This window comes from Ptychodera flava, chromosome 19, assembly GCF_041260155.1.
Source record: "Ptychodera flava strain L36383 chromosome 19, AS_Pfla_20210202, whole genome shotgun sequence".
In the NCBI taxonomy this organism is placed as follows: Eukaryota; Metazoa; Hemichordata; class Enteropneusta; family Ptychoderidae; genus Ptychodera; species Ptychodera flava.
Window position 1 is genome coordinate 1,889,797 of NC_091946.1, and position 16,490 is coordinate 1,906,286.

Genomic DNA, 16,490 nt, shown 5'->3' on the forward strand with positions numbered 1-16,490 from the left:
CGTTTGCTTCTGCATCCTTCCATAGTACGTACTTCCAAGTGACATGTACATTTGTAACTTTTTAATATCTTACATCTACCGTGACTTCATTGCTATGGCAATATTGTGCGATCGCCCTGGTGTCCTTCCCCTCAAAAATTTATAGTGGACAAGTCCATTTTATTTACTTCCGGTAACTGTAAGTGCTAGTGTCATGCTGTGCGCGGCAGCTATGCCATCAGGCAATCGCCACTTATTGCTGATTAGAAGTGGGTACGTGCGGTGTACTCGCACTCTAGTCTAGTACATGAAGCAGTTACTCCTGTTCTTTCCAAGTCAAGGATGTCCGCTCGACCGGTTCGTAAACCCACGGATCAATTGCAACTTTTAGAGCGCATACTGAACAAGACAACATTGACAACGCAGAGAGTCGGCCATGACAACATCGTCGGTAAGTACGTCATTTTGCTTATTGTTATGGGGTGGAAACCGTGCATGCGGTGACTGAAAGTGATTAATACTATCTTCGTCATTTTCGATATGAATTATATTTTACTTCAACGTATTTTTCCATGTATATGTTTTTCGAAAAAAATTACTGTCCTTTTAGTGAATAACAACATTCACAAAACATCCCATCAAGCAACAGCAGTCCTAGAATTTCTCAATACAGTTACGGTTATCAGATATTCCTTCCTACGTTAAATGTTTAATTTCATTGTTTAACTGTATCACGGATACATTACAATAGTCGTACAACCTAGTGAGTGTACATTTCTTGGCCGATGGGAATGAAGTCGTATGAAAATATTGTTGATCGGTAGTATGTGATCATTACTAAACCCAAAAAGCAATATGCCAATTTTGACGGAGCATCGATCATGCCAAAGATCGAGTTTGTTTGCTAATGACCCCTTCAGTCAGTCAGGCTTGACTTTTGGTACCTTACCACATTTCTCCTAATATAGGGTTTAAGGCCTGAAACCCTATATTAGGAGTAGTGTGGTAAGTCACCAGAAAGTCATAAACATTACAAGATAGAGACAGGCATATTTGTATCTCCTGGGCCCAGTGTGAAACATCACAGCATATGAAAAATTCTGAAAAACGCTGACAAGTGACATGTGATATTGCATATGTGATTGAAGATGGAGATACGCCAATGGGTTCAACTTCACCACACTTGTCTCACTGTACTCTCTGTAAGTTGCTTGTTGATATAGAGGCTTTAAATGTGTTCCTTTGTGAAATTGCTGTTGACCGGTTCTTTTTGTTGAGCGGAAAGACATATATGTAAACAAATGCCATGGAGGATTGTGGACACTTGATCCAGGTTAATCCCTTCAAAATTGTATTTTCATTGTTGTAGCAAAGAGAATCATCTACAGTTTGTAAATGTTCTAACCATACATAATGAGGACTGTCAATGCCAATCTATTTGAAGTGGACATACAGACAGATTTTGAGATGGTGAAATAATTTGTCGTTGCACTTGAATATGCATCAAAACTGTTGTCTGGACAAAGTCCATGCAGTCACACAAATGCTTTGTTTGTTCACCAGGATGTATACAGCCATGCTAGACATTTCAAAAGAACTTAATCCAAAAGGAAACATTGATATTACAGAACTTTTAAATTGTCTTGTAGCTAAGCAACACATAGTACAGTACAATAGCTCTGATGTCTAATTCTCCAGGGTTAGTCAGCTATGTAACATAATGAAAATATCTAAATTCAAATACAAATGTATTTATGAGATTTCATTGACATTTGCATTTTTACAGATAGTGATGTACAGTACCCTGTTTACATTCAAGGCCATTCTCAAATGGAGATTGAATAAATCAATTGGTTGTCAACAGTTGTAGGGCATTGGCAGTCTGTTCCATTTCACAACTATCTTACAGCCCTGATACTGGGTTTGCAGGCCAAAGTTGTATGGCAAAAGGGCTGGAGCATGCTTTGGCTCAAATGCCGTATGACCAAGGTCCACAAAACCTGTATGAGGGCGGCAAAGGTTGTAGCATATAGTCGGTAATAGAAATTAATAGATCTAGCGCACAACAGGGTGGCTGCTCATATTATAGTTTATGTTATTTTAACCATTTTCCCGGATTCGTATTTAATAAAGATGTTTCCATTCTAGACTTCGTACCTTGTTTTCATTTTTACTAAAAATGTTCCTGTTCTGTACTTCCAAAAACTGTATAATTACACATGTACTGGATAGAGATTGCCAGTTGTGTAATTTGACAATGTGTACTTGCGAGGGATTGTAAGCTGTATAATTTGATAATGTGACAGTGTACTGGATAGAGATTATTAGCTGTGTAATTTGACAATGTGTATGAAGAAGAAAGTAATTTCAATTGCAAAGATTGAATAATTTTATCATACTATTTTGACATTTGATTTTTCTTTCTTTTTTGGGCAGAAACCACAACAAATTGACTGAACACTTTGGCCTTGCTTTCATGTTTAACAACTTCCTAAATAAAGAATAATTTATTTCATTCAGCCCAGTATTTATATACATCATAGCCACAATCACATGCAACTTAGTCTGTTTAGCTACTATTTGTATTTTTGCAGCTAATTTTGCCATTTTTTTGTCAGGCTCTCCTGAAATGAGCTATCAAAGATATCAACCTTCGTCATCAACACATGTCACAAAAAGTTATTCTCTACATAACACAGCAGAGCTCTGTTGACTATTAGGTCGCTTGGGTTTTCAAAACTGCTGGTCAGACAGCTTTAATATTTGGTATACAGGTCTGTAGGATGTCTTTATTGAGATACTTTTATACTTTCAGGAAATACTTAATTTGTATCCATGTCTATAGTAGCTTCAGGGACATTGGCCCTATGTTTATATAATCTTTGAATATTCTTCCAAAGAATGTGATGCAAGGATTGGTGTCGATACAGTATAAAAGTTTGACTAAATTATTTCTATATTCATCATGTTAAAGTCAGTAGCTGCTCTGCACATACACATTCATAACTTTAGATAACTTGTAAATTTTAGATCTTGGTGGAGATCTGCTAGACAGAGTGTTAAAGAAAGCAGAAAGAGATAAAGAAGATGCCATAAGGAGAGCTGTACAAGCAGCTGAAGAAAAAGCAGCCAGAGAATTAAAAGAGGCACTAGATAAAGCAAGACAAGAAGCAGAAAGAGATAAAAAACAAGCATTGGAAGAACAAAGATTAGTAAGTAAAATTACAAAAATGTAAGTAAAATTATAAAATGATAAAATTTAAATCAACTGCTTATAATATGGAACACATGTAATTCAGTCAAGCTCATGTAAGTGTCATTTCAGTATAAAATTCATATCAAATGATTTGCTTCAACCTTCACTGAAAGTTACATTTAACCCTTTGAGCGCTGCAATTTTTCCCACCAAAATTATTGTGTGCAACATTTTACTGATTTTGTGAATTTTTCTGTAATTTTTTTGATAATTTTGCATCAAATGAACATCACATTTTATTGGCTTCAGATTTTTATCAAAATTTTAGCAAAATTTAGGGAAAAGTTGACTGGTGTATATTTTGATATAGGAGACAAAAACTGACTTTGACGCTCAAAGGGTTAAACTTAAAGTACATGTATGCGGAATGGGAAACAGCTTTGAATATGAAGAATTACAACATTTTTGTTTGTTTTACAAGAAATATGAGAGACTAGCTGCACAAGTTGCTGAACAGAGAGACAGACTGGAGGCTGAGAGAATAGAACTTTTAACAAGGAGATTTTTAAAAGAAAAAGAAGAGGCTTTGCGGAAACAGTGGGAAGAGTGTGAAAGAATCAAGGAAAAAGCAATCAAAGATGCACTGGAAAAACAGGAGAAGGAACTTAAGCGTCTGTTTGCAATTGAGAAAGAAAAAGCTATAGCTGAGGCTCTGGCAATAGCAAGGGTACGTATTACAGTACAGTAAAGATCTGGAGAGATTTTCATAAATGCAATTGACATACTCTAGATCATATAATAAGTTAGAAGAGTTGTTATTGACATTTCCCTAAAGTATGAGAATGAATCTGTATCATGGTCCCTTCACTGTGTCGGTCGGTATGTATGAGTTTTACTGAAATTATTTTACACAGTGCTTAATTCCTCTGTGTGTGAAAAGAGTTTGGTTGTCATGTGGAGAACGCTGAACAGTCAGCAAAACTGGCATCCTCAATTCTTACATTGCTCATAGTCTTTATTAACATTGACCATCAACACAGTGTTGTAGTCCTTGTTTTCCGGTGAACGTTTCATCATCATTCAGTTTGATTTTAGATAAATGTAATGAACAATCTGTGCTTTTAATTGTACTTTTAAAGTGAGTGTGATCTGTACATACTTTATGCTACCATTGGTAGTACCAATAATGGCTCATCTGCCCTTGGTAGTACCGTATGGCTCATCTGCCATTGGTAGTACCGTATGGCTCATCTGCCATTGGTAGTACCGTATGGCTCATCTACCATTGGTAGTAATGTATGGCTCATCTGCCAATAGTAGTACCGTATGGCTCAGCTACCATTGGTAGTACCATATGGCTCATCTACCATTGGTAGTAATGTATGTCTCATCTACCATTGGTAGTAATGTATGGCTCATCTGCCATTGGTAGTACCGTATGGCTCAGCTACCATTGGTAGTATGGTATGGCTCATCTACCATTGGTAGTAATGTATGGCTCATCTACCATTGGTAGTACCGTATGGCTCATCCATTGGTAGTACCATATGGCTCATCTACCATTGGTAGGAATGTATGGCTCATCTGCCATTGGTAGTAATGTATGGCTCATCTGCCATTGGTAGTAATGTATGGCTCATCTGCCATTGGTAGTACCGTATGGCTCATCTACCATTGGTAGTAATGTATGGCTCATCTACCATTGGTAGTACCGTATGGCTCATCTACCATTGGTAGTAATGTATGGCTCATCTGCCATTGGTAGTACCGTATGGCTCATCTACCATTGGTAGTACCATATGGCTCATCTACCATTGGTAGTAATGTATGGCTCATCTACCATTGGTAGTACCGTATGGCTCAGCTACCATTGGTAGTACCGTATGGCTCATCTGCCATTGGTAGTACCGTATGGCTCATCTACCATTGGTAGTAATGTATGGCTCATCTGCCATCGGTAGTACCGTATGGCTCATCTACCATTGGTAGTACCATATGGCTCATCTACCATTGGTAGTAATGTATGGCTCATCTGCCATTGGTAGTAATGTATGGCTCATCTGCCATTGGTAGTAATGTATGGCTCATCTGCCATTGGTAGTACCGTATGGCTCATCTACCATTGGTAGTAATGTATGGCTCATCTACCATTGGTAGTACCGTATGGCTCATCTACCATTGGTAGTAATGTATGGCTCATCTGCCATTGGTAGTACCATATGGCTTATCTACCATTGGTAGTAATGTATGGCTCATCTACCATTGGTAGTAATGTATGGCTCATCTGCCATTGGTAGTACCGTATGGCTCAGCTACCATTGGTAGTACCGTATGGCTCATCTGCCATTGGTAGTACCATATGGCTCATCTACCATTGGTAGTACCATATGGCTCATCTACCATTGGTAGTAATGTATGGCTCATCTGCCATTGGTAGTACCGTATGGCTCATCTATCATTGGTAGTACCATATGGCTCATCTACCATTGGTAGTAATGTATGGCTCATCTACCATTGGTAGTACCGTATGGCTCATCTACCATTGGTAGTAATGTATGGCTCATCTGCCATTGGTAGTACCGTATGGCTCATCTGCCATTGGTAGTACCATATGGCTCATCTACCATTGGTAGTAATGTATGGCTCATCTGCCATTGGTAGTACCGTATGGCTCAGCTACCATTGGTAGTACCGTATGGCTCATCTGCCATTGGTAGTACCGTATGGCTCATCTACCATTGGTAGTACCGTATGGCTCAGCTACCATTGGTAGTACCGTATGGCTCATCTACCATTGGTAGTACCATATGGCTCATCTACCATTGGTAGTAATGTATGGCTCATCTGCCATTGGTAGTAATGTATGGCTCATCTGCCATTGGTAGTACCGTATGGCTCATCTACCATTGGTAGTAATGTATGGCTCATCTACCATTGGTAGTACCGTATGGCTCATCTGCCATTGGTAGTAATGTATGGCTCATCTGCCATTGGTAGTAATGTATGGCTCATCTGCCATTGGTAGTACCGTATGGCTCAGCTACCATTGGTAGTACCGTATGGCTCATCTGCCATTGGTAGTACCGTATGGCTCATCTACCATTGGTAGTAATGTATGGCTCATCTGCCATTGGTAGTACCGTATGGCTCATCTACCATTGGTAGTAATGTATGGCTCATCTGCCATTGGTAGTACCATATGGCTCATCTACCATTGGTAGTATACAGTATGGCTCATTTCTATGTCATAAATACAAATCTCAAGCTCTCCCTTGTAGATCTGTTAATGAAGACCCATTGTTTTGTCAAGGCATACAAGTTGGATTAATGGTATTCAAACATTTAACACCTCTACTATTAGTTCCAAATCACCTTCGTGTTTTGGCAAGGATTTTGGATAGGGTTATTGTCATAGAGTTCAATGAATACTCTGAGCTTTTGAGAATGACGTTGGTACATTATAACTTTTTATTGAACCAATTTATTGATTGAATTGCACCATTCATTTTCCAGAAACAATTTCAGAAAAGGTTGGAAAAAGAAATTCGTAAAACTATTGCAGAATGTGAACGTATCGCAGCAGAAGAAGCAGCTAGAGTTGCAAAGTTGCATCAACAAGAATGTGATCGGCTGAATGATATGTAAGTTAATGGAAAGCAGTAAACAAATGGAACTTGATGTAGCTACATTGGCCAAGGGCCAGTGCACCCATGTGAGTCGTGCAACACCAACAAACAATGTTGTATTGAGACAGTGGGTATGGTGATGGAAGAATAAGAACTGACATGTCAAAATCATTAAAATAACAAATGATGACAATGTACAAGGATGGCAATGAGATTTACTGTGCTAGCAATTGCAGCAAGTGATAAAAGTTCACGTTTGATTGTAGTAAAGCCATGATCCATGATAGTGGTTTTGATACGGTGTCTACAATATCTCCTCTATCAGCTGGCATCAGATCAAATCATAGCTCAGCTTCCAGTCTTCATGATTAGAGTCATGTTCATCTTTGATTAAAACTGAAACTACATACTTGTATTTAACACTTGATACTAAAGAATCTCAAGTCAGATATGTACAGAAAAGTAGCATGAACTGTAGGACACTATATGACATTATATGTTGTAATTTTCATTCTTGAGTTTTCTGGACAAGGGATGGAAAGATTTTGATGAAATAAGGATGTATATATAACTACTATTAATATTTCTGTTTTGCAGAATTTTTGACTTAAAGAGACAAGTAAGAGATGAAATAGCTGCACGTCAGATGGTACAAGAAGATTTTAGGGTAAAGTATAAGATCTCACTGGCAGAGATTTTAAAGGAATTCTCAATCAAGAGAAAATTAATTTTTGATTTGTATCTGTAAACAGATTTGTATTGATTCATATTTTGCAAACGAAAGATAAGTAATAAGTAATGCAGGTACTGGTATTTAAAAATTAAATTTAATGAGGTTAATAGAATTTGAATAGTTGCTTTAAGTACTGCAGCAGTAAGCATTGCCCTATTGTAAAATTTCAGTATCAACAAGGATACAGACGTCAATAAATGTTGGTAAAATTACCATTACCATCAAATCTTCCATCGACAAATTTCTATTGTCTGTACAAAGAATTTCTCAAACATTTCTCATCAGTGACTGTCCTCTTAAATGATAAATAACTAAATAAAAATGTTTATGAAGTTTTGAAATATTTTGATGTTTAGAAAGGCAGAAAATTATGATGTAAACAAAGAGAAACACAATCATTGATATAAATGTTGTGTATGTCAGGGCGTTTCAAAGAAAAAATTACCACCTCTGAGAAGTTACTTATTAATTGTATTCCCTTTAGTGCCTTGATTACCAGTGTAGTAATATTGCTGTATAGTATCTGGCTGGAATTTTCTGATGCTGAAGGTGAAATTTCCAAAATTCAAGGAATAACTTTGTGGACTCTGTATTGAAATACAAAGTACTAGATTTTCGTTGGTTTAGGCACCAACGTTAGATTGTTTGTTTTCTTTGCAAACTCAGCAATTTGGATTCTAAACCTTACTCTGTTTTCAGTCCCCATAACACAAACATTAGAATTATCAAACTCGGTGACTGTCAAACATTGCCAGGAGTACCCATTGTTCCCTAAATCAGGGATAAATTATATTTTTATTTTTATTTTATTCTGTGTTTATTGTAAAGACATGATAAACATTCTGAAGTAGATGTATTCCCAGATGAAAAATTGAATGGTAGACAGTTAGGGCAGAACCATGAATACGTGTTATCTTCTTAGACTTTGAATTTTGGTTTTGAACGCAGTCAAATTCACATCTTGTTGTTTTCAAGTCCAGAGGATTTAATCAATTTCACAGCAGAATTGTCACCATTTGCAATGGACAATCACTATAGCACTATGTATCAGTCATTTTTCTAGACCTCGCTGCTGTTTTTGACACTGTCAATCACACTATTTTGTTAAATTGCATTCAGTATCGCCTTGGTATCACTGGTACTGCTTTAAGTTGGTTTTAAGTTGGTTTAAGTCATATCTTTCAAATCGTAGACAATGTGTAATTGTAGACTCTGCTAAGTCACCTTATTATCCCGTTGATACTGGTGTACCTCAAGGTTCTGTCCTTGGACCTATACTTTTCAATATTTACACATCTCCTCTCGGTGATGTGATTTCTAAACACGGCTGTAAATATCACTTTTATGCAGATGACTCAAGCATGTATATGGTTTTTCAGAGAGTACACTATGATGTTACAATCACAAATCTTGAAGCATGTATCTCTGATGTCAGAAACTGAATGTTTTCTAACTTCCTGTGTCTAAATGATGACAATACTGAATTTGTGATTTTTTCTTCATGTAATGATCCCACTGATAGTGGAGCAAGGAAAATTTGTATTGGTGATGCATTGATTCCAGCTAAGTGTAATGCAAAGTCTGTGGGTGTTCTTCTTGATTCATGTCTTTCTGTGAAATCCCATGTCGGCTCAATCTGTCAGTCCACTACGTTTCACATTCATCGCATTGCCCTCATCCGTAAATATATATCTAGGACAACTACTGAGCAGTTAGTTCATGCTCTAATAACCTTCGTATCGACATGTGTAATTCTTTGCTATACGGTATACCTCAATATTCAATTAGTCATATCCAATACGTACAAAACATTGCTGCCGGGATTGTTACCCTTTCAAAACGTCATGCTCACACTACTCCACTTTTACAGGAATTGCACTGGTTGCCAGTTCATCAAAGGATTATTTTTTAAATCTTGATAATCACTTTCAGATGCATTCATGGTTTTGCCCCCAAATATCTCACAGAAATGTTAACCGTCTTTACACCCCAAGGTGTAATCTACGTTCGGCAGAGCATTTCAAGTTGTGTTCAGTCTGAGTGAGAACAAAGAAATATGGTGACAGAGCTTTCAGTGTCGCTGCTCCCCAGATTGTGGAACACTTCCGCTGAGCATCTGTTTATGTTCAAACTTTAATAGTTTTAAGCATTTGCTAAAAACCTACCTTTTTAGACTCACATTTTTAAATTAGATTTTTAGGTTGTGTTTGATTTTAATTTTTTTGTTTTAATATCTGAAATTTCAATTTTGTAGACATTTTTAAAATTACTTTTGCTCATTTACTTTTTAAAATGTATTTTAAGCATCTCTGATCACTGTTTTTATGTGGATTTAGACGCTATAGAAATAAATTATTATTATTATTATTATTATTATTATTTAAGATTATTTAGATTAATTTACCAGAATTTGTCCATTATTTTCACCATGTGTGAAATTAACTTCATGGTGAAATTCCTGAAGCCAAGACCAGTGATATGTATGTTGTAATGTACAATAGAAGAAGAGTAATACGCATATTGTAAAGTTAGAATGCTCACATCCAAGGCGGCTTGCTATGTAGCATAGTGGAGTAAGATGTTGTAATATGACACAGACAGAAACTATGAGAAAGCAAGGATTGTCATCAATCAGTCATTAAAATTTCTTTCAGACATCATGGTGTACATTCGTAGTTGAATATTATGGTACTCTTCAATTTCTGTCCGTCTATTTCACGAGTTAAACAAAACCAAACTATCATTGACTGATAATTTAATTTCTTTTCCTTGCAGGCTATTCAGAGAGATTACAGAAGATTTATAAATTATCATGATGGAAGATATCACTCAGATTACATGATGAAATTAAAGAAACACGGAATGAGATTTGATGTGAATTGGGACAGAAAAGACAGTACACAGGAAGATGCAGATATGGTGCCTCTTGTTTTGCATACTTATCTCGGAAAAGAAGGAAAACTTCCTCCGTGCTCTGAACTTGACCTTGAATTGCCTTCTTTGAAGAAACCACATCATCTTCATTTTCAATAAACAGTCTACTTGTGTTGGCATTGTTCTAGTACTGCATCACCTTGCAATCTTTACATTTAGAAAAATTGCCAGGATGCAATCTATACAGATACTGGCAAGACTTTCTGATACAATTGTTTTCATTTGTTTTTAGTCCCCGCTGCGGATGCGGTCCAGCGAGGACTTATAGATTTGGCCCCGTCTGTCCGTCAGCAGCCATTTCTCTGTTATCCCTGAGCTGATTTTTTTCAAACTGTGTGCAAGGATACAGTACTGTGGCATACATATGGACGTCAATATATTTCACGATACGATCCAATATGGCTGCCAGGTAGCCATTTTGTCGCAAATTTTTCAGACTTTTGAACCATAACTATCTTTGAACTTATTTCATTCTATGTTTGTACACAGTACTATGGCATATGTATGTACATCAATTTACTTTCTGATACGATCCAATATGGCCACCAGGCGGCCATTTTGTTGCAATTTTTTCATGTTTTTGAACCATAACTCAACTATCCCTGAACCGATTTCACTCAGTGTTGGTACACAGATAGAGTACAGTGTCATGGCATATATATGCACATCAATTTCTTTTGTGATACGATCCAATATGGCGGCCGGGTAGCCATTTTGTTGCGATTTTTTCATGTTTTTGAACTGATTCTGTTCATTGTTGGTACACAAATAAAGTACTATGGCAAATGCATGTCAATTTAATTTGTGATACAATCCAATATGGCTGCCAGGTGGCAATTTTATTGCGATTTTTTCATGTTTTTGAACAATAACTCAACTATCCCTGAACAGTCTTCGTTCAAACTTGGCACACAGACATTGTATTGTAGTGTGCATGTGCATGTCAATTAATGGTGCAATGTGATCCAATATGGCTGCTGCAGTAACTATTGATCTTGCCATGGAAAACACCAACAGCCATAACTTTTATACTGTCCCAAGTACACAAACATGACCCCCCCACAGACCACTACCATGTGATTTCCCAACATTTAACAAATTCACCCCTCTCCCCTGTACTGAAGCTACCAAGCATGTAATTCAATCACCATAATTCAAACACCATAATCATGTATTTGTTTGTACGACTATAAGATGGCTACTTCAGTATCCATTTTCCATTGAACATCGCATTCGTCAGAGTGCGACATTTTATTCCTGAGGAGGCATAGTACAGAGTTATTGATGGTTCAGTAACGTAGCATTATGTAAGACAATTCACTACTCAATAGCAATGGAAATGTAATAAGATGAAGTTCTGAACCATTTTCTGATATTGGCTAGCTTGCCTGGCTCAAGTTACTTAATTACCTTGTCTCAGCAGTTACTTGCTGGGCCATTGCCTTCACCCCATGATCTATGCAACACTTTGCCAGAGTATATTGCTTCAATTTCACGATCACCTTACGACTTGCGCGACAGTCTGCTGAAATTTATATCTTCAATTTACTCAGTTTTGATATTTATATGCCCACAGACTTTTGGCAAGTCCAGAGATTGGCAGACTTTGCACTAAGTATTCCAATTTTGTTTATTATGAAAATCATTTTTAGCTCATATTTGGTTTTATATATAAATACCAAAAAGAGCTTATATGATGAGTCTGAGTGGCGTCTGTATGTTTGTACAATACGACGATTCTTTGTAGTTTCCTTATCATCATGTTTACTGTATTCAGTTTTGTACATACATCATTAAAAAGCCAGAACCTCAATAAACAGGCTTCACAGTCTGTGATCTGCTTTAAATATACATCAATGTTGTTACAAGTATATTTTTTAATAAATATGGTGTTCCCAAAATATCATGAAATTGTACATTTAGCATTTTTCTGAAACCTTATTAATTCGTCTGTAAGTTCAGCATGCACCGTGAAAGGAAAGTTAATGCACATTTGTAAAATCAAACATAACTTCAGCTTTTTGTTGTTCTAAATATCCAAATATTGTGTTTGTGACTTTATAATGTGATGTGTATTCATTTGTAGGATGTACTTGTGTCACCATTTTTAAATTCTGAATCTTATTTTTCAAAATAAATATTTTTCCAGCTATTAAATGTTCATAGTGTTTTAAAATTTTGATATTTAACTTAATTCATAGAAACATAGACTAATCATAATTGTATCACATAGCTGCAAAGCAGAGAATAAATGTAATAGAATTTCTTGTTTAGAAAAATACCCAGTTTCTCTGAATCAAATTGAGAGCAGAGAGTGCTGATGTGCATCATAGTATTAATCACTATCTTGAAAGTCTTTCCTAGAAATGTTTTCTTAAATAGTGAGTTAAGTAGGCTTCTACAGGTTAACATGGACAAGTTGCTTATCCTTCTTCATTGTGGTCAAACAATCTCAGAAAATGCAATGTAAGTCGTAGGGATAGTCTTCTTTTAGTGTTGCAATTATGATTAGACCACATTGTAACTACCGTACTCGTCCGAGTATAAGCCCCTGCTCGTGTATAAGCCCCCCTACTGATTTCAGAGGATTTTAGAAAATGCATTACATCCGTGTATAAGCCCCTACCCTAGTGTAACTCAAATACAGAAAGGTTAGGAGAGTATATTTGGTCATTTAACTTGGTAAAATTACTTTTAGATAATAAAGAAACTATTAAAAGATGTTAAAACAATGGGAAACTAGAGTTTCCTTGACAGCATCGTAAGGAAAATGACACGTTTTCCCACTATTATCTTGATTCTTTGACCCTGCTCACCCCCATCGCCTAAATAGAATAGTCTCACTCACGGCAGCCATTGTTTATTTTCATTCACGGCCACGATGTTTTCATTCTCTAAACATGCCGTTTTTTTGTTTGAAGCAATTATCCTTTCATTTTGTGAAGACTTTTGCTGGTGACTATTACAATTTTCACTGCTATGTTGTTGTTTCCACAAGATGTAGACAGGTTGATACTGGAATATTGAGTTGCCTTTCCGTGTAGGCAGTGCATGCCTGTTCACATTACACGTACTGTTGATCAGCAGCATGTATGACGTCTTTGTTTCAAGTTGGGATTTTTTTTTGACGCTGAAATTTCACCAAAATGTCACGTCTGTGTTCAGAGATTGTAAAATCAATTTCTTTTGATGTGTAAGTCGATTTTGAAAGCGATAGAATGATTGAGTGGTGTTGAAAAAACTCGTGCATAAAATTAGCATAAATTAAGCGTCCATGGCAGATAACATGGGGTTGCTCGAGTATAAGCCCCTCCCCTAGTTTTACAGCTGTTTAGTGTTGCTCAACCGGGGGCTTATACTCGGACGAGTACGGTAATGGTTTTTTTTTGGTCTCTTTTTTGTGAAATGTAGTACTGAGAAACAATTGAGTTCGCAAGTTTCCATGAGTTTCCAAGTCAAACATTGTCATTGGAAATCACTCATAAAATTTACCAAACTAGTCCTGAAACCACGATTTCCATGTTATATACATAGGGCCAATTTGTAGGAATAGTCTACCAGCCAGGACCAGCTTTGAGCACCCAGCTGCCAATGGTCTGCTGGAAAATTTTCATTGGCATCACTACATGTTAGGGTCATATATAGGGGTCTTTGCTTGGGTGATTTTTTCTGTGACATCATCCATAAACAATGCCACATGTGAACCTGACAAGACATGTAGTTGAGGAAATTATAACTTTTCCAAAGATTTTGGTCAAACTTGAATGTTTGGTGGAACGATACAACATAATATCACAGACTTTAAACATGAATGACATTGAAAGAGAATCATGATTGAAAATAAATGGACCTGACATATTTTCAAGTCTTGAGCATTATTGCTCAAATAACAGGTACAGCACAACATGTAATAAGTAGGACATGAATCTCACATCACAAGGAGTAATGATGAACTTCATAATTTGGAATTATTGATGTGGTACTTTTGGATTGTATATTCTTGCAAAGTTGAAATTCCCTGTGATTGTGAATTTCATTTTGCTGATCGTATTTGTCAAACACCTCTCAGTTGACAATACAAACTTCTTATGTGGTTTATATGACATTCTCTGCTCCATAAAACATCACTAATTGTACAGGAAAACCTGCCTATGACAAGGTTTGGTTAAGCTCAGATACGTTACTACTTACTTATGCCAAGGATTGGGAATTATTGGTTGGTTGTTTATCAGTAACCTAGCCTTCAAGGAGGTGCATCAGTGAGGCCACAAAACCTTGCAAGTGGCAGAAAAAATCTGTCAAAAATTATAGTGCTACTTCTGGCAAATTGTACCGTCTGGAGGGGAAATAATTAGGTAAGGAAAATGGTTATTTTGCTGTGTTACTTATTTAAGAGAACACTAGCCATTTTTATTGAAAAGATCTTTTAAATTTGAATGTGACATCTTTTCGGAACTTTATTCAAAATATATGAAATGATCTGTGAGTAATTGAGTATGCAAAAATGGATGTAACGTATCGGTACTGTGCATGCAAATCTATGTAAACTAATCGTCTTATCAAATTTTGAATGAATAATTGCACCAAGATGATCTTCTATCCAACTCACCCTCTCCCGTAAACTGTGCACTCTTCAAATAGTAGCTGTTGTCATTTTATGTTTGATTGTTCAATACAAGTTCATGAAATACAAGTTCATGAAATACAAGTTCATGAAATGCTGTAAGCAAATTGAAACCTTTTTTGTGTGCTGCTATTCCTGCCAGGGTAACCCATTTTGATAGGTTCCCACTTGAAATGTGTTCAAAACAGTTACTGACTTCTGGATGATTTGTGCTATCTCACATAATCCCTTCCTGACTGTCTGGTAGAATTCCAGTCCAATTTCAATTTATGGGTAAGTTTTCTTTGACAGAGGAACTGTTTCTTCAAATTTTCAGTAATACTAATAAGACTATTTAATACAATTTTGTTCAGGATATCTCTATTCCCATGTGTTTGCCTTGCAACAAATTTAAACTAGTAGAGATTTGCAAGGGGTTAGTGACCATCATTTAAGGAAATATATGTACACTTATTGGCAGCATCTTATTGCATGTCTACATGGAGAGAAACAATTTTTTAAGGGCCAATGTAATCTTAATAAGATTCCTGTCACATCTATCCTACCATTGGTTACCATTAATACCCTACTTATGCTTTACTAATACTCAATCTACATGTATGCTTGGTTTCTAATCCATGCCTGACTTCCACTGCATTGGTGTTGATTTTTAAATCAATGACATATTTAAAGGGACTGGTCAGTTTCTTTTGCCTGGGGGGTCGGATTATTTTTTGCCAATATTTAACAGTGGCTGACTCCGTATTCCAACTTTTGAAAACAGGGTGACCCCCCACGTGCGACAACAGTAAAACAAAATTTAAGGTGGAATATAAGTGCAATAATGCAGTATATATATATATATATATATATATATATATATATATATATATATATATATATATATATTATATATTATATATATATATATATATATATATATATATATATATATATATATATATATAAAGTTTCGTGCTTGGAGGGAACTCTGAAAAATATGTGATGGAATTTGTGAGCCCGTGTCGAAATTAAAAAACTCACTGATGTGATCCCCATGAATCTACCCCCCCAGGCCAAAGAAACTGACCAGTCCCTAACTTAGTAAATCATAAACATCATGGTATTTGCTTGTCATGAGAAGGTCTTGTATTCCTTTGGTTTATGAATCCATGTGGTGAAAATCATCTGCAAACTTGTCCATGCTTTTTGATAGTCACTTGCAGCATCTTTGTATTCAAGATATGTCTTCAGGTCACAGCTTCTGAAATGAAAGAAAACATGATAAAATCAGTACAAGTACATGTGAGACTTGAGCAATTACAGAAACTCTATCCTAAGCAAATTGATCTCTATGTTATTCACATTAAACTTACTACTGTCATCACCTTATGTCATTTATTTTCATACAGTTCAGTA

At 36.2% G+C, this 16,490-nt stretch overlaps 2 protein-coding genes across 5 annotated transcripts in view; one reads left to right on the forward strand and one right to left on the reverse strand.

Annotated features, from left to right (window-relative positions):
* Positions 1-12,747, forward strand: LOC139118354 (uncharacterized). The gene is made up of 6 exons (XM_070681642.1): positions 1-430; positions 3,010-3,191; positions 3,657-3,902; positions 6,689-6,816; positions 7,399-7,468; positions 10,310-12,747. The coding sequence occupies exons 1-6, from the start codon at positions 322-324 to the stop codon at positions 10,565-10,567; spliced, it is 993 nt and encodes a 330-aa protein (XP_070537743.1). The 5' UTR covers positions 1-321; the 3' UTR covers positions 10,568-12,747.
* The window catches only part of LOC139118352 (tRNA-specific adenosine deaminase 1-like), a 27,239-nt gene continuing 21,809 nt past the window's right edge, over positions 11,061-16,490 (reverse strand). For 3 of the 4 annotated variants that reach the window (XM_070681639.1, XM_070681636.1, XM_070681641.1), the window contains one exon: positions 11,061-16,335. In XM_070681639.1, coding sequence (XP_070537740.1) covers positions 16,206-16,335 — 130 coding nt within the window. In that variant the 3' untranslated portion in view covers positions 11,061-16,205. The remainder of the gene's footprint in view (positions 16,336-16,490) is intronic. The other variant, XM_070681637.1, reaches the window with a different exon arrangement.